Below are 19,965 nucleotides of genomic sequence, written 5' to 3'. Positions count from 1 at the left end.
TGTTTTTAGCCATTTCATGTTTGCAAGTTGTACCTACTCGGTTTGCAGCCCATTTTAGGCATGATTTATGAAAATTATAGGAGCATTTGCTGCATCTATCATTTTCCTTAACTTCATTTCCGCAATAATTGCACTCGTTTCCGAAAATTTCTCCATCTTCTACGCAAACGCTTTCCTCGTCACTCTCTTTCGCCGCCCCCATATTTCAATTAATAGCTTAGTAAACAAATAAATGAACAGAAAAATTTTAAACACATGCAAAAATTTTCCAAATTCAGCGGATACCTCAAATAACTTCCTTTAACCTCGAAATGGAATCGTGAATTAATGAAGAAACTAATAAATTCTTGATTACGCTGATCGAAGCAGATCAAAGCTTCGAATAAATCTTCAAGGAACGTAACGCGTTTAAAAAAAATTCGCCGCCTAGTAAGCTGTGGAATTTTGAAAGAAGATATTTTGTGCCTAAACGTATCGCTAAGCTTGTACCACCACATTATTCGAAGACTGAAAGCATGCTAACATACAAATGACCATATAATATCTAGCGTAATTCTCGAAATGGAAACTGGATAATTTCATCAAATTCGAAATATTATCATAAAATGTTATTGTAGAAGCTAAACGTCACGTTCACGTTATCAACCACTAAAATTCCACAGCCTACTTGACGACGAATTTTTTTGAAGGCACGTTATAAGTTAAATTGTTACAATAAATCAGGGGAATATAAATACTTTGAAAGTATTAAGCGGGAAACACAACATCCGTATGAAATATTTTCGATCCCGAGGAGTTATGTCCAAGACTGCATTCGATATCCATATTCCATATCGTTTACTGTTCCTCCAACAGCGCGTTATATTCGCGTTTTCAATATTCAACTACATTTTTAAACTTATTGATTTATTACCTTGATCAATTCTGTTTCCAGCTACAACATAATAAAGCATTTCTTCAACTTTTCTCATTCTCTTCTCCATAGAATCAACTTTGTAGACAAGTTTCTCTATAGCACTCAATAGATACAAGTCCGTCTCTGATACTTGGTTAGCCGGTTTGTTGTTTCCATTACCATTGTTAACAACTTTGGAGTTGTGTGTTTTGCTTTCTTTTCCGTATCCATTTTCATTTTTCACTACCATGATCTCTCCATTGGCCAAACGCATGACTCGCTTCTCCCTTAAATATAACAAATTAAAATTCGATCATTCGAGAAATATCTGAAATGACTATGATTCTATTGATCTACACATATTGAGTAGTAAACTTTTGATACAAACAATACCACTTCTTCAAGTTTTGAAAACTTTCAATGATTATAGATAATTCAATATAAAAAACGATTTTCAAAAACACAAAAAATCCTCCGAATATTTAGGAATAATAGTACCATTAGGCCAGGCGCAAATAGAAACGCAGATTGGTGAGGTGCGTGACAGCGACGCTTCATTTGCGCGGTCTTGTTCTTTTCTATGTTTTACAAAAACTCACGCTGCGTCACCTCTCTAACCTGCGTTTCTATTTGCGCCTGGCCTTAAAGTCGCATTTCACTGCGACCTCAAGGTGTATTGTGGCTCCCCACTCCAGAGCTGTTCTCACAACTGCACCCGCTACAGCTCACCCTCCATCTCCACAGTTTTGGTGAACTGAGAGAGCTTCAAGAAGGCTAAAACTCCTTTCACACCACGGGCTTTCACCGGATGAAAAATCATTCATCGGTTTTCATCCGTACGGTGGGCACTCGAGCTCTCGATTCTCGAGGCGATAAGCGCAGCCGAAAGTACCATCCGGTTGTTTTCCGGTGTGAAAGTGAACCCGAATTCCTGTGTAAGATCCCATTATATCAATGTAACTCGGGCATTGAACTCTAAAAGAAGTTCTTTTAGACGGATGGTGGGAAAGAAGTCTAAAGCCGGCCACAGACTTCGTTCTTTTCTATCCGTTCGTATCGCCGCCATTCGAACCGACGATTCTGACGGACGTCCTGTTTTGCCCACACACTTCGGCAAACCCTCTCAGTTATTTTTCAGTCGTTGTCGGATCTGTACATCATGAAGGCTGTTGCTGATTATTATTTAATTTTGATTGTTGTAATTGTTTGAATATGATCATGATATTTATGAAAAACATTAGAGTTGACAGTTGTTGTTTCTGACAAGAATAATAAAAAAATATAATTAGAACGTGAGTTGTTAGTTCTTGAAAAAAGAATCAAGGTAGAAAATTAGGTTTCTACCGAAATGTAAGCCCTAGATGCTCACAGTAATTATATTCGGTAGAAACCTAATTTTCTACCTTGATTATACCTTTTTTCAAGAACTAACAACTCACGTTCTAATTATATTTTTTTATTATTCTCGTCAGAAACAACAACTGTCAACTCTAATGTTTTTCATAAATATCATGATCATATTCAAACAATTACAACAATCAAAATTAAATAATAATCAGCAACACTCCCCCTAGTAATGGAACCCATTCCATTACTTTTATAATCTTAGTTTCTTTCCTGAACATCTAAAATACACAATTTCACCACGGATCGTATAATCATTAGGATCCCAAAATGAACCCAAAACTCTTTCAACGGGCATTTCCTTATCAAAATCCATATCCTTACCTTCTCCTGTTCTCAGATTATATGGTATGGTCTTAAGTACTTCAATGGAATTGCTACTCCAGTTTCTTATGGGGAATCCACCTCTATTGTGTATGTCAATTACTGCATGGATCAACTTTTTGGCTTCTTCCACATCATCCACACTGTCAAGATAGTCATCGACATAGTGCTGTTTTAAAATGGCCTCAACTGCTTCTGGATGTATATCTCGAAATTCCTCTAAATTCCTCCTCATTATATATTGTGCTGAGGTGGGAGAAGAAACAGCTCCAAATATCATGGCAACCATTTCAAATTCTTCAGGGAATTGTTTTCTTTCCTTTCCTCTCCAAAGAAAGCGCTGAGCCCATCTATCTTCTTTTCTGATATTAACCTGATGAAACATCTCTTTTATATCTCCAGAAAAGGCAATAGTCTTTTGTTTTGAAAAGAACGCCTAGCAAAGGATTCAGAAGATCCGGACCTTTCAGAAGTGCATCGTTTAGGCTTGAACCACTTATTTTTGCCGCTGCATCGAATACGAGTCTAATCTTCCCTGGTTTATTTGGATTTGTTGTTGCGAAATGGGGGAGATACCAAATCCTTTCTTTGTTCTTCGATATTTCTCTATCAGGTATCTTCCTAGCATGACCTTTTTTCAAATAGTCTTCAATTTTTCCAGAATACTCCACTGAGAAATTCTCATCACTGTCCATTTTCTTTTCGATCGACTTCAATCTATTGAAAGCCACCATTTTACTCATCGGTAAATTGACATCATCATTTTTCCATAGAAGCCCTGTCTCCCATTTATTTTCTGATATGCGTTTTGATGTATCTTCAAGTATTTTACGAGCCCTTTTTTCATCGGATGACATTAAACGCTCCTCCGAAATCTGAATCCCCATATTTTCAATTTGAAATGATTTCTTAACCATGTCATTAAGTTCCTTATCTTCTTGTTGATGATGAATATGCATAACAAAGTCTTCATCTACCCGTCCTCGGTGTGAAACGTTTCCATGAATAACCCAGCCTAATTTTGTTTTTGAAATAACCGGTGAATTTCTGTTTCCCTCTATAACTTCTTGAGCAATAATCAAGTCTATGTTATCTTGTCCAATGAGAATTTTTGGTTCAGCATTCTGGAATGATGACAAATTCAAATTTTCAGGTATATACTTCCATTTTTTCGCATAATTTTTGATATTCACGGACTGAAGAGGTAAATTAAGGTTGTTAACTGTTCTTACATTAGACATATGATAATTTTGCCCAAAATCTTTGCCCTGTATATGGATATTCACCCTTTTCGATCTTGTGTCTTCATTTGTTATAGAATTTGTCCACCTGAGTCTGAGACAATCTTTGGGACCAGTGACTCCAATTTTATCAGCCGTTTCCTCATCTAATAAAGTGACAGTTGATCCCTCATCGAAAAGTGCATAAGTTGAGAAAGCTCCCTTAGGTTCCGTTAAAATAACCGGTGCAACCCTCAATAATATTTCGTTATTATACTCTCTTGAATGGTGGCTGACGAGTTCTCTATCGTGAATTTCTGATATTTCTTCTCCTTTATGTAATAAAGGATGATGATGTAATTTACAACCATCAATATTACAAGACTTACGAATTTTACAATATCTAGCTAAGTGATTTGAAGAAATACAGCAAAAACAAATTTTGGATTTCCTCACCCAATCCAATCTTTGATCCAGACTCAAGTCTCTGAAGAATTTACATTTATCTGTTCTATGGTTCTTCATCTTGCAGTAACGGCATTCACTTGTTGCTCTAAATTTCAAAAATCCTGTAAATTGCCTGTAAAAATCGATGAAATCCGTAATGAATTGTTTGTTAGCTGTCTTCTGATCCATCATTTTTGATGAACCGTCGTTCCAAAAATCAAGCTCCGACAGATATTTTAACCGACGATTCGGCACGACGGTTTTTCGCCACACACATCGGTTTTTGGCGCTTTTGGAACGACCGACGGTTCGAATCGCGGCGATATTAACGGTCGAAAAAAGAACGAAGTCAGTGGCCGGCTCTAGGGCCGTTGTTCGATTCAACTAGAATTTTGCAATCCAATGATTACGAACTATATCAAGCTGTTGTTCGATCATAGGTTAGGCATACACCGCTAGTTTTCTCTGGTTTAAGATAACCATTCCAAAATGAAAGTTTAACAGTTTAACAACTTGTTTATAACCTCAATGTTTTAACAGAACGAAATTAATTTAGTTTTATCTACGTTGTGTCTTGTGTGTTATTTTTTAGGGGTCCGTGAAGTTAGCGAAAAGTTGAAAGCACTAATTCTGAAACTACGTTGAATATTAAGTGCCTAATTAGTGCCTATAAGTGCCGTATAAATCTGTGACAGCACCATTGTAGTTTTTGAGAAATTGATAATTCAAGTTCTTGGTGCAGGCTTCACGCTCAGCACCAAAATTTTCAAATTACCATGAAATTATTATACTAATATTTAGTGCTCAATTAGTACCTATTAGTGCTTTTGGAACCAATGAAAAAAAATGAACGGTTTTCATAATATAACAGATTATTTCCTTTGGTGCTGACTTCACGCCCAGCACCAACATATTGGAATTTCGTGAAAATTTTTGTTGCAATAATTAGTGATTAATTAGTGCCTATTAGTGCTTTTGAAACGATTGCGATATCATTTTCAGTTTCAATTGCCTGTTGCTTTTCGAAGAAGTGTGAACTTAGCGAAAAATTGGAAGCACTAATTCTGAAATTATGTCAAATATTTAGTGCCTCATTAGTGCAAATTAGTGCCGTATGAATCTTTGACAGCACCATTGTAGTTTTTGAGTTACACGAAAATATCTGTTTTGATACCGCGTAGCCATCTATGGAGAGGTATGCGAGTCATTCTCTGCAATAGATTCGTCGTCAGTGCGTCATTTTATTATCACCTAAAGCGGCTCACACATATACGACTTGGGCGCCAATCTTGATATAAGAAGAATAAGTATTTTTCTAATTTTCCGTACCTATCCCGAACACTTCTCTGCAGTTGATATTGAAATATATCATCACCAACAGAAAAACAAGAAAATGAAGAAAATATTGAATTCCCAGGAAGACTATCTATTTCACCTCTCACCATCTCTTATATTCGGAAGTGAGTAAAATGTTGCGTACTGATCTTAAAATGAGAATATCAAACAGAAACTCCTGTTAATATTCAGGTATGGTATATCACTGATTTGCGTGATCTTTAACCTTCAATATCAAGGACTCTTGATCATATTAAGCAAACGAGAAAATGAAGAGGAAACTCAGCTCACCATTATCACATTAATCGAAACTCTAAAAAATTTACTCTTCATTTATCGACTGTGATATAAAGATAGCTATTTATCTTTATGGAATAAAATAATCTCAATCATTCATAATGAATCTCATATTTTACGAGACAGCTAACTTTAGAAAAAATATTAGGGTCAATGGTCAATGGGAAGAATATATATAAGTATACCTATTAAAAGATTGATGTGTAGCATGAAATTACACACATTCATCATTTGAATGATGCTGAAATTATTGTGAACTGCTTTTTAAATGTATATATGATTCTGCCTTCTCGTCATCAATTTTTTGTTTTATTACATATTGAAAATTTTGCGTTTTTTCGAATTTGTTGTTGCATCGTTTATGTTTGAGAATTTTTTTGTCAAAATATTGCTATTATGTTTCGTTATGTACCTACGTATTAAGACATTTTTATTTTCATATGTCTGGTTAGATATACATGAAAATAAATTTTACTATTATCCCCATTATAGGGGATAATGGGATAATATGTCTATTTTCATAACACTATACATTTTTCTGTTAGAATTTTCGTACTTCCATATTGAAAAAGTAATACGGTTGTTCTAATATTTTTTTTAAGCACATAATACACTATTCTTTTTTCATCTCGATGACTCAAAAAGTATTATTATTATTGCAAAAGGAAAAAGAGTTTAGGCAGTATCTGAGAAAAAGAACCTTTACTTCATATAAACATTATCTGAATAATTCAGAAAATAGTTTTGTGCCCCCTTAAATCAATAGTACAATTATTTTTCGATATCAACATTGGCGCCCCAAGTCGTATATGTGTGAGCCGCTTCAGGTGATAATAAAATGACGCACTGACGACGTATCTATTGCAGAGAATGACTCTCCATAGATGGCTACGCGGTATCAAAACAGATATTTTCGTGTAACTCAAAAACTACAATGGTGCTGTCAAATATTTATACGACACTAATTTGCACAAATGAGGCACTAAATATTTTACATAATTTCAGAATTAGTGCTTCCAACTTTTCGTCAACTTCACACTTGTTCGAAAAGCAACAGGCAATTACTGTAAAACTGAAAATGATATCGCATTCGTTTTGAAAGCACAAATAGGCACTAATTAAGCACTAATTATTGCAACAAAAATTTTCACGAAATTCCAATATGTTGGTGCTGGGCGTGAAGTCAGCACCAATGAAAATAATCTGTGATATTATGAAAACTGTTCATTTTTTTTCATTGGTTCCAAAAGCACTCATAGGCACTAATTAAGCACTAAATATTAGTATAATAATTTCATGGTAATTTGAAATTGTTGGTGCTGAGCGTGAAGTCAGCACCAAGAACTTGAATTATCAATTTCTCAAAAACTACAATGGTGCTGTCAAAGATTAATACGGCACTAATAGGCACTAATCAGGCACTAAACATTTAACATAGTTTCAGAATTAGTGCTTCCAACTTTTCTGTAACTTCACGGACCCATTTTTCAGTTCAGTTGTTTGCTGCAGTGGTCTTCGTTTTGCTTGTCTAATTTCGAAAATGGATCCCATAGAGCCAATGACGAATGATTAAGATATTTTGGAAGAAAACAAGAATAAACCGGAACAGACGACTGAATTTCATGAATTATGAAACATATAGATGCTACAGAATTACAAACATCGGAGGAGGAGTAGCAATATTGGTGAGAACAGATCTGAATCACTACTTCGAAAGTAGATCCGACGTAACACAAGGAGAAACAGAAACAGTGACGATTGTTGCCGAATTAATTCGACAAAGAGTCGAAATTACCTCGGCATATAAACGACCACAAAACAATTTATTGGAAAAGGAGATAAACAGAATGTTGGCAGGCACAAACCCGAAAATCTGCATTGGAGATTTCAACTGTGAATCCCCATTATGGAAGAGCAGAACAAAGAATAAAGGCAAACAACTCAAGGATTTCGCCGAAAAACAAAATGCCATAGTGATTGCACCAGAGTTACCGACATATCTTGTTTTTGGTATAAGGATACCAGATGTAATATATATCGGGATATTGAAAAACTACTCAAGAATTCTCGATTGAAACTTAGGAAGATGGAACCTCGAACCACAATCCCGTGGAATTGACAATTGGAGAAGAACCAAGAGAAAAACTGATGGAAGTAAGAGAATATACCAATTGGGCTGAATACAGCCATTTAATACAATCGGAAATAACAGAAATTCCAACAATAGGCACTCCAGAGGATCTGGAATGTGCGGTTGATAAACTGAAAGAGATTATATCAAAAGTTTACGAAAAAAGCACGAGAAGAGTGAAGAGACCAGCACCAAGTAATCCGCATGGTGATACGCCTAAAGAAGTAAAAGATTTTTATTTTTTTATTTATCAACTAAGGAATATACACAGTTGATAAATGTTATATCTTATAATATTATACGAGAAAATCGAAGACTCAGAAGAATATATCGGATGAATAAAAATGATTTGGACAAAAGGAACCTCAACCTCCATAGCTAAGTTCTGGAAAATGCCCTGAGAGATCTAAGAACAAGCAGATGGAACAAAAGAGTTCAAGAACTGAATATAATTGATCATGGAGAATGCAAAAAAGCCTACGAGGAGAAAAGACTAAAAATCCACCCCTAAACGGAGAAAGGGGAATAGCGTATACCAATACTGATAAGGCAGATGCATTGGCGGACTCGATCGAACGAGAATCGAGAATAAATTACAGGATAGACGACGTTAATGAAGATTTGGAAGAACTGGTTGAAGAAAATGATGAAGAAATGGATGAATTACCAGCGGCTGCTGAAATAGACAAACCAACATCGCCAAATGAAATCAGGGAAATAATTAGAAGTTTGATGAAGAGGAAAGCTTCCGGAAGCGATAAATAGCCAATGTTATGTTGAAGAAATTACCTAGAAAAGGTATAGCTGCTTTGACAAATATCGCGAATGGAAATATGAGGACAGAACACTACCCGGAAAAATGGAAAGAAGCGGAAGTCATAGTGTTCAATAAACCATTCAAAGAAATAAGTTCCCATAAAACTACAGACCGATAAGTCTACTGTCGGCGTAGGGAAAAGTGGAAGAAAGAATTATAGCCACGAGGCTAAATGAGGAAACCGAAAATCTGAAACTAATACCACCAGAACAGTTCGGATTCAGAAGAGAGCATTCAACAGAGCAACAATTATTGAGGCTCACAGAATACATCACAGAGGGATTCCAAAATAAACAAGCTACAGGTCTTGTTTTACTAGACGTCGCCAGAGCATTCGACAGAGTATGGCATAAAGGATTAATATACAGGGTGGTTCATAACTAGTGGGACATAGACTAAGGGCAGATTGTTTGGACCAAAATATGGCGATAGGATTCCCATGTATGACTGTCATCTGAGGCTTCTGGAGCGAATTTATAGAAGGTTTTTCAAGTATGTCTCTTTTCAGCAAACAGGTATATACCATGAACAAGGAGCTAATATTTCCTCAATTATGAGAGATATGCGGATGTCATCGTTGGCCGAAAGACATGGATACAAGTGTGGAGGGTTCGCCCAAAGGCTACTGATGGGACATTACGACTCGTCCTACTTGCTCTTTATTTCACCCTGTAATTGGGATTATTCCTGTTGGGCAAATAAAGTTGATTTATTATTATTATTATTTATTATTATATGGTACCAAAATGATGGAAATAGATCTAGGTCTGAGGTGAACAGAGTTTTCAATTGAAAACTGTCGAGGTGTTTTTCTTAGGGAATTAGAGATTATACTGACTTAACCTAGAATATCTAAAAGGGTAGAAAACGAATAGTCAAAGGAAAACTTTAATTTTATATTACATCTAATGTCCTTTTATTGTACATGTTTCATTGACGGTGAGTTTGTGTTATATTGCTTCGTGTCTATCAGAGAATATTAATGTGAACAAAACACTTGTGAAATTTTACGTTATTTGACGTCTCGTTAACTGTATTATCTATGTATTATTTATATTTCAGCTGACCTGATGATGGCCTAGTGCCGAAATCGATAGTCTAAGTATATGATTATAAAAACAAGTGTGTCTTCCTTTACCAATTAATTAATGATTCTTCAGACACACTCATGGAGTTTTTCGTTCAAAAAAAAACTGATATTATAGCCTTACAAGAAACAAAAATACAACCAAATACGCGATTGAACATCATGAATTATGAGATATATAGATGTGACAGAATCGCAAACACTGGAGAAGGTATTGCCTTACTGGTTAGACGGAATCTGAAACACTATTTCAAAGGAAGATCTGTCGAGTCACAAATAGAAACAGTGACGGTTGTTGCTGAAATAAATCGACAAAGAGTCGAAATCACTTCTGCATATAAAAGACCCCCAAATAACTTATTGGAAGAAGAGATTAACAACTTACTAGATGGAACAAACCCGAAAATCTGCATCGGAGATTTTGATTGCAAATCTCCAGAATGGAACAGCAGGATGGAAAACAGAAATGGCAGAAAACTGAGAGATCTCGCTGAAAAACATGAAGCTATCGTTATTGGACCTGAAGAACCAACCTACCTAGCATTCGGAAATGGATTACCAGATATAATTGATATCGCAATTATGAAAAATATCACTAGAGAATTGTCGATAGAGACCTTGTGGGATGGAACCTCTAACCACAATCCCATCGAATTAACAATAGGAGGAGGGCCAAGAAGAGAACTAATGCAAACAACAGAATACACCGAGTGGACTAAATATAGCCATCTGATGCAATCGGAGGTAACAGAAATACCAACAATCAACACATCGGAAGACCTTGAAAGTGCAGTTGATAAACTAGAAAAGAATGTACTAGATGCTTACAAAAAGAGCACAAAGAAAATAACGAGACCAGCACCGACACATACACACGGTGATACACCCAGAGAAATCAAAGATCTCATCAGGAAAAATCGGAGACTAAGAAAAACATACAGGCTCAACAAAACAGATATAAATAAGAGAAATCTACACCGACACAGCCAAGTTCTAAAAAATGCTCTGAAGGACATGAGAACAAATAGATGGAACAAAAGAATTCAAGAACTAAATACTATCGATCATTCTGCATGGAAAATGCAAATATGTCTGAGAAGAGAAAATACTAAAATACCACCTCTCCACGGAGAAAGTGGAATGGCATATACGAATATCGATAAAGCAGAAGCACTGGCGGACTCGATCGAAAGAGGATCGAGAATAAATTACAGACCTGATGACGATAATGATGATCTGGAAGAACTAGTCGAAAACAACGAAAAAGAAATGGATGAACCACCAGTAGACGACAAAATAGAAAAACCAACCTCTCCATTTGAAATAAAGGAGATAATCAGAAGCTTGAAAAATAGAGCTCCCGGATGTGATAAAATAACGAATGCTATGTTGAAGAAATTACCTAGAAAAGGTATAGCTGCTCTCACAAATATTGCAAACGGTATAATGAGGACTGAACACTACCCGAAAAAGTGGAAAACTGCGGAAGTCATAGTGTTCAAAAAACCAGGCAAAGATAAAAAATTCCCCCAAAACTACAGGCCGATAAGTTTATTGTCCGCCCTAGGAAAAGTGGTAGAAAGAGTAATCGCCAAGAGGCTTGCAGAAGAAACTGAAAATCTGAATCTCATTCCAGCAGAGCAATTCGGATTCAGAAGGGATCACTCAACAGAACAGCAATTACTGAGACTCACAGAATACACAACAGAAGGATTCCAAAATAAACAAGCAACAGGTCTTGTACTACTAGATGTCGCCAGAGCATTCGACAGAGTATGGCATGAAGGTTTGATTTACAAAATGAGATATGCTGGATATTCAATCAAACTGTGCAAGTTGATTAGGAATTATTTGAGGAACAGAAGATTCTACGTGAAAGTGGAAGGAGAAAACTCCACAACCAGATATATGGAAGCAGGGGTGCCTCAAGGGTCAGTACTTGGGCCGTTACTGTATAACATATGTACTCACGATATGCCAAAATCTCCAAGGACTATGCTGACACTATATGCCGACGACACCGGAATCGCAATGCGACATCGCAAGCTAGAAATCATAGAAGGAAAATTACAAGAAGCTATAGATAAAATAAATGACTGGTGTATTAAATGTATTAAAAAAACAAACCTAGAGGTAGATGGAGAAGAAATCGAGTGGAAAAACGAAGCGAAATATTTAGGTATCACCCTAGACAAAGGTCTAACTTGGAGAAGCCATATCAAACAAGCCGTTGACAAACCAAGGCAACGATGAATATGCTATACCCGCTGATAGGTAGAAAGAGCCACATGTCAAATGAGATAAAATTAAAAATAATCAAAGCCGTTGCTAGACCGCAACTGACTTATGGATCAGGTGCTTGGAGATTCGCGGCAAAGAGCCATACACAAAGAATTCAGGCAACAGAAAACAAGCTACTACGATGTGCCATAGATGCGCCTTGGTTTGTCAGGAACAAACAGATATATCGTGATTTGAAGTGGGAAACCATCACCGAATTTATGAAGAGGAAAGCTGAAAAGTTATTCGAAACAGCGAAGGAACATCCAAACGAAGAACTCAGGAGACTAGTGGACTACGATCCGGAGGAAGACAGAGGAAGAATTAGAATTCACAAAAGGAGACCGCGAGATCAATTGAGGATAGATTAAAATGAGTACAGAAACTTATTGAAACTATACTAAGAAGAAATATCCGAAATAGATGAACATGAAAACCCTAGCACGACAATGTGCAAGAAGAAATTAACCGATCAAGAGATAAATGGTTTATAGGCAAATGCCCGGAACCAATGAAAAGCAGGTTAGGTTTAGTGGGTCGCGAACTCAAGAGAGTGAGTAACCCCACAGTGTACCCTAGAAATGGGTTCCTCTGGGCGAGAGATAGAGCCCCGTGTTTTTCACGGTCGCAGATTTTCCCTGCTAAAAAAAAAGAAAAACCTTCACATACTTCATCGTGATATGCTTTTCACCATTGGACTGTCTTCTCTTGAGCTCCCTTCGCAATGAATCGAGCTCAGCCACCTGACTTCGTTTTGTCATCCCGTAATATGCTATTTGCGATTAGACGCGATTTGTTTCTCAGCAGACTAGAGACCACACGAGGATTGGAGAACCTTAACCTCAACCATTCAAGTCGTGATTATATGAAAAACTTCGTGCCTCAGATTGGTAACTTGAATTGATATCCCAGGGTCGAATAGGAGAGGTCTGCAAGAACGAGAAAATTTTTTTTTTACGAAATATCACAACCATTTGTGGGAAATTTTCTTTTTGACAGGCTTTTAAACCTCGGAGTTATATCGAAAAAATTTGTGCCTCAAGTCATTTCAGTTCAATTTTTCGAGAAATGATGGCAAATAGTTTTATCTTTAAAACGAATTGATGGAATTATCAAATTCATATATATACCCATCATCAATATTCTGCACACCGCTATAATCAAAGATATTACATATTATTATTTACAACTTCTCAACCACGCCACTGTTTTCTGTTTACTATTAACGCCTTTGTTTGTAAACATCCAGTGTTTATTATCAGGACACAACATTCTATTCATCCAGTAAAGGGATGATCCTTCATGGTGTGTAATATCTTTGATTCTCCGTGCACTTACCACACAAACGTTCAACATATGAATCCAAAGACACCACCAGCACTTTTTACCTTGAATGGATATTCAGTAATTGTTAACGGATTGATCTAAGTGATCGACACCTCCCATCCAGTTATTATAATTTGCCAATAAGCGTGGTTGTTGTACGTCAATTTTCTATCCTGCTTCTCTACAAATCCTTCTTATACTAGCGAGAGGTTCTAGAGTGTCATAATTTGATAACATACTGACGATACTGTTATCCTTTCATCTCACGAAGACAAGAGCGTTTTTTTTATCATATCGTGCCTCGAAATATCCACGCTTTATTTCTTCACATCTTCATGTTATGGAAGAGGGCAATTCTTTGTACGATTGTCACGTATTGTTCCGATCGCTTGATAGCCCAAGCCCTTCAAATGTTTCTGTTGAAATAATATTTTTTGTTCATTCATTCCTCCTGTCTATGTACTAGATATTAGGTTATGTATGTTCTATGATAGTTGATGATGGTTGTAAGAAGAACGTGCTCGAGTTGAGAGCTAAGGAATGTAGATTCGTTTTATGGGATTAATAAAGCTGTTAAAATAAACCTGGATGACTATTATTTAACATGGTAGCAGAGGTCCGTGGTTCGAGATTAAATATTTATTGAATTGTACATTTGAAGATTTGGAAGAAATCGAAAAGTTGAAGCTGGATAGCACATTGTATATAAAACTCCAAGATGGACACGCACATACCAATACCGAATTTCAAATCAGGTTCCGAACCGTATGACATTTGGCGATATAAATTTCTCTTGTTGCTAGAAATGAAAAACTAAGGAAACTATTGAACATGAACAAAAACCAAGTACAGTCACAACAGACGCTGAAAGGAATAAAATGCAAACCAAGGCTAAATTACTTTTTGCATCGGCTGTGGATGTTGAGATTATTATGGAATGCCAGACAGCTAAACAAATGATGGATAAGTTGGATAGCTTATATTTGAAAGAAGCGAACTCAGGCAAGCATTGATTGAAAGAAAGTAGACTTAGATTCAATGAAACTGAAGATCCTGAAAAATTTTTCGAGACATTTGAAAGTTTAATGAAAGCCCTTCAAAATGCTGGTGCAACTGTCGATCGGAAGAGGAAGTTGACTTTATTAATTATAACCTTACCAGAAAGTCTTCACCACCTAACTGAAACAATTGACTTATTGCCAGAAGATAATAGAACCGTCGATTATATTCGTGAGTAAATACTAATAAGGAGGGCTAAGAACGATGGTATATCAAATTCACCTGACCGCACCTGACCAAGCTGACTCGACTCATGAAACAAAACACGAAGCTCATGTTTTCAAAACCTCCACATTCAAATCAGACTTAAAAAAGTGCTGCACATGCAATAAAAAGGGCCACATTGCACAATTTTGTCCTAAAAGAAGAAACCATCAAAGGAATGGTACAAGAAGAGGTTTTCGAGGCCAAGGACGTGGAGGCAGATATCGAGGTGGAAATAACAGTGGACGTTCGAACTACAACACTGAGCTGGATCTGGATGATGTCGATGTGCCAACTATTAAACTCTTTCAATATAGAGGTCAACTCAAGCGATATAGAAAAAGAAGGTAGGATAAATTGGATTCTTGATAGTGGTTCGACTAACCATTTGATTAATGATGATTGTTATTTTTATGAAAGTTTCTCACACTCAAAAGCCCAGTAAATATAAAAGTAGGAAATGGGAATACTGAAAGAGCCACAAAAATTGGAAACATAAAATGTAATTTTCATGGCAACATTGTAGATATTAAAAATGTTTACTTCTCTGAAAATATTAACCGTAACTTGTTAAGTGCTTCATGTATTCTCGAGGCAGGTAATTTAATCCTTTTCAAAAATTGTAAAGCAGAGATTTTCAATTCAAGACATTCACTTTTGACCACTGCATTTTTGAAAAATGGACTTTTTGAAATAGAATGTAATGCAATTCACATCAATAACACAGAAATAGATAGAGGATGTAGAGAAAAAAAAAGAGCATTAACATCGTATAGTGGGCCATGTGAATTTTAATGATTTATAAAATATGTTTAAATATAATGTTATTGAAGGTTTACCCACTAACTTAAGTTCAACTAGCATAAATTGTGAAATATGCACTTCATGCAAGATGACAAGAAAATCTTTTGAAAATAACAGATCCAGGGCTACTCGAATTTTACAGGTTGTTCACACTGATGTTAAATATTTTGATGTTGAAGGGTATGAAGGTTCAAAGTATATTGTGTCGTTTATTGATGATTACAGTCACATTGCATCTGTTTATTGTATCAAGTCCAAAGATGAAGTTTTCAATTGTTTTAAGTCCTATTGCAATTACATGACTAATTTGACAGGCTTCAAGATTAATGAAATCCGCTGTGATAGTGGCACAAAGTACTTGAATAGGAAATTCTATGATTTGGCTAGGGAACTAGGTTTTCGTTTACGTCCATCCCCACCGTATGTCCACGAGTTGAATGATGTTGCAGAGCGTTTCAATCGCACAATGATGGATCGAGCCAGGTGTTTGCGAAAAGAGGCAGGTTTGGAAAAGAAATACTGGCCTGAAAATTGTTGTAGCTGCTACTTATATAGGCAACAGGTCGATTTGTTCTTCAACTGGTCAATTCAAATCACCATATGAAATTTTCTTTAGGAAGAAGCCTTCTATTAAGAACTTGTATTTGTATAGTAGTAAAGCTTTCATTCATGTACCTGATGAACATAGAAAAACACAAGACTATAAGGCGCGAGAAGGTATTTTAGTAGGATTCTCGGACGTAGGAGATCGTATTTTGGTCGATGGAAAAGTCGTTGTTGCAAGGGATGTAAAATTTGTTGAAAAAGATAAACCTTTCATAACTTTGCACAATGAAGATGGTGGCGGCAATGTCGAGAATAGCAGAGAAGAATCAACTGATGTGTCTAATGAAAATTTGGATGGAATTCGAAAATCAGATAGAGCCAAGAAGTGTCCAGAAAAATATCAAGATTTCGAATTATATCATTGCATAGTTGATATCCCTAAAAATGTTGAGAAAAGGCTTTAAGAAATAAAAAATGGAAGAAGGCAATGGAAAATGAATACAGACATTTGACTGAGAACAAAACTTGGGAGTTAGTTGAGTTTCCGAAGAATAAGAGAGTAATTGGACATAAATGGGTTTTCGTGAAGAAAAATGATGGTATATTTAAGGCAAGATTAGTTGCTTTGGGTTATCAGCAACCAGTTTCATTTGAAGAAAATTGGTTTTCACCAGTTGTAAGTTACACCCTTATGAAAGTCTTTCTAGCAGTATCATGTAAATTGAAACATTATATACATCAGTTTGATGTAGTTACAGCATTTTTACATGGAGATGTTAAAAGTGAAGTATATATGACTCAACCGGAAGGGTTTTCGGATGGTTCCAACAAAGTATATCTCCTAAGGAAAGCACTCTATGGTTTGAAAGAGAGTCCGAGATGCTGGTTTGAATGTTTTCACAACTATGTTCTAGAGATTGGTTTTGAAGTTTTGCCAGGAAATTGTCTTTACGTATTGAAAAATGAATTGGGTGTAGCAGTATCGGGAGGGTAAATACGAGACGAAAATATTAGAAAATATCAGCTCATTCATTCATCTTGATCAGCAAAGTACATTGAAAATATTTCACATGAATATTCGAAGTATTAACAAAAACTTTGATGAATTTGTGATACTTCTGGAATGTTTGTCATCCAAGTTTGACATTATAGTATTGACGGAAACCTTTCAGATGACAAATCTGGAAATCTTCGATATTAACGGATATCAAGCAATTTATAGTGAGGGGACCTTGAATAGAAATGATGGTGTCTTAGTCTACCTAAAAAAGAATATAAAATATACCCATAAGATGATTACCCTAGGTGAGAGTAAATCTCTAGAAATTAATATTGTTGACAAGGAGGGCCTAACCTTAACAGCTATATACAGGTCTCCCCATACATGTGTGAATACCTTTAATAAAGATCTCTTTGCATATTTGGAAACAAAGCACCAGGTTGAAGCACATGTGTTGCTGGGAGATATGAACATTGATTTGTTGGCAGATGACGATTTTGTTGAGGAATATAAAAATGTTATGTACACATTCGGCTTCATGTCAATTATAAATAAGATTACGGGACCGGCTGGAAGAACTTGTATTGATCACATATTTCTCAAAAAATCAAACCTTGAGAATGAATTAGACGAAATAAAAGGATATGTATTGCATTATCTTGTAACTGATCATTTTTCTGTCATTCTCACTATAAACAAAATTTATGAATTGAAAGTCCGTAAAGATAAGGTAAAAACAGTGAAAAAATATATAAATTATGAAAAATTAAAAAAGGATCTGCATAGCGAATCATGGTCGCGTATGTATGTACACAATGATGTTAACACTATGGCTCATTGTTTCACTGAAACATTGAAGAACCATATAAACAATAATACACACTTTGTAAAACTAAAAAGAAATGAAAAAATTCGCAAAAAATGGATTACTCCTGCTCTGTTAAAAGCAATTAATATAAAAAACGATCTGTATAGACAGTTGAGAAAAAATCCAGAAAACAATACTCTGAAATATGAATATAATCGTCAAAAGACAGAAATTCAAATATTAATAAAAAATTCAAAAGAAATTTATCTACAGAAAATAATGGATTCAAATCAATCAGAATCGAAAGCTGTTTGGGAATGTATGAAGACCATATGCGGAAATACCAAGAATACCAATAAAGACATAGAAAAAATTGAATATAATGGCGTTGAAATCCATGATCACATGGAAATAGCCAATGCATTCAATAAGCATTACAGCAGCATTGGAAAGGCTTTAGCTGATAAAATTGAGTGTCCATCCGAATACAAGGAATTTGATTTTAGTCAATGTAGCTCTTTTTTCTTGGTTCCTGTTGATCCTGTAGAAATACAGGATATCATAGGGCAGCTCAAAACGGGCAAAGCTACAGGTCATGATTCAGTTAAATCTGAAACACTAAAAGAGGTAAAAACAGAAATATCGACACCTTTGGCTTACCTAATAAACTGTTGTTTCGAAAGGGGCTGCTTTCCTGATATCTTTAAGCTTGGCATAATTAAACCAATTTTCAAAAGCGGTGATCGCTCAAAGGTGGATAATTATAGGCCTATCTCCTTAATCTCTAATTTGGCCAAGATAATAGAAAAAGCACTAAAAAAGCGTATTGTCAACTATCTGAAGAAGAACAACATCATTGATAACAAGCAATATGGATTCACGGAAGGGAAATCCACAGAGGATGCAATAAGAGTGTTGACAGGGAGATTATATGATTGCCTCGATAAAAAAATTCCTTCTCTATGTATTTTCGTCGATTTGTGTAAGGCATTCGACACTGTTTGTCATACACGATTACTTAGAAAACTTGAGAGATATGGATTTAGGGGACCTGGTCACGAAATACTGAAAAGCTATTTGTCGAATAGGAGACAAGTTGTAGAAATAGAACGGGCCAGGAGTTCATCAGAGATCGTGACATACGGAGTTCCGCAGGGTACTGTATTGGGACCTATCCTTTTTCTCATTTTTATAAACGATTTATTGAGAATGAAGGAGTCAGAGAATGCAATTTGTTTTGCTGACGATACGGTCGTTCAATATCAAGCAATGTCATGGGAGGAATTGAAGGACAGAGCCCAATCAGAGTTCTTGGAAATAAAAAAATGGTTTAGGAATAATAAACTCACCCTCAATGTTGATAAAACTAAATATATGGTGTTCAGTTCTTACAGTTCAAATCTGCCAGAGATAGGATGTCTAGAAATTGATAATGACACATTGATCACAGAGACGAAGGATGTTAGGTATTTGGGAATTACCATTGATCAACAGCTAAGATGGCATAAGCACATAAAGAACCTCGTCAATAAGATAAGAGGCCTACTTTTCAAGTTCAAGCACTTAAGTAAAAATATAAGTAACAAGAAACAATTGAAAATATTCTATCAAGCCTTAGTTGAGTCCCAAATTAGCTATGGTATAGTTGGATGGGGGGGTGCATATCAGAATCAAATAAAACCTTTGGAAGTAATTCAAAAATAGGTCTTGAAAATCATCCACAAGAAAAAGCGTACCTTTCCCAGTCAACAGTTATACGATATAGCAGGAGTTCAAGATGTGAGACAATTATATGCCGCTAAACTTCTCTCTAACATCATCTCAGGAAATATAACGTTGAATAAATCACAACATCATTATACGACAAGAGGAAGAAATAATTATTACCAACCACCTGAATGCAATAAGAGTATAGGTCAAAGAAGTCACAACTTCCTAGCAGCAAAAATTTATAATATCATTCCAGATCAACTCAAGAATA

General features: G+C 35.8%; 1 protein-coding gene across 1 annotated transcript in view; it reads right to left on the bottom strand.

The window, feature by feature from the left end:
- Window positions 1-19,965, bottom strand: part of LOC123311315 (C-type lectin domain family 12 member B-like) — a 134,245-nt gene that overhangs the window by 96,514 nt on the left and 17,766 nt on the right. The window contains exon 2 of the mRNA XM_044895209.1: window positions 914-1,182. Within this exon, the coding sequence (XP_044751144.1) occupies window positions 914-1,182 (269 nt within the window). The remainder of the gene's footprint in view (window positions 1-913; window positions 1,183-19,965) is intronic.

This window comes from Coccinella septempunctata, chromosome 4, assembly GCF_907165205.1.
Source record: "Coccinella septempunctata chromosome 4, icCocSept1.1, whole genome shotgun sequence".
NCBI lineage: Eukaryota > Metazoa > Arthropoda > Insecta > Coleoptera > Coccinellidae > Coccinella > Coccinella septempunctata.
The sequence above is the reverse complement of the archived record's forward strand: the minus strand, read 5'-3'. Positions and strand labels throughout refer to the sequence as shown.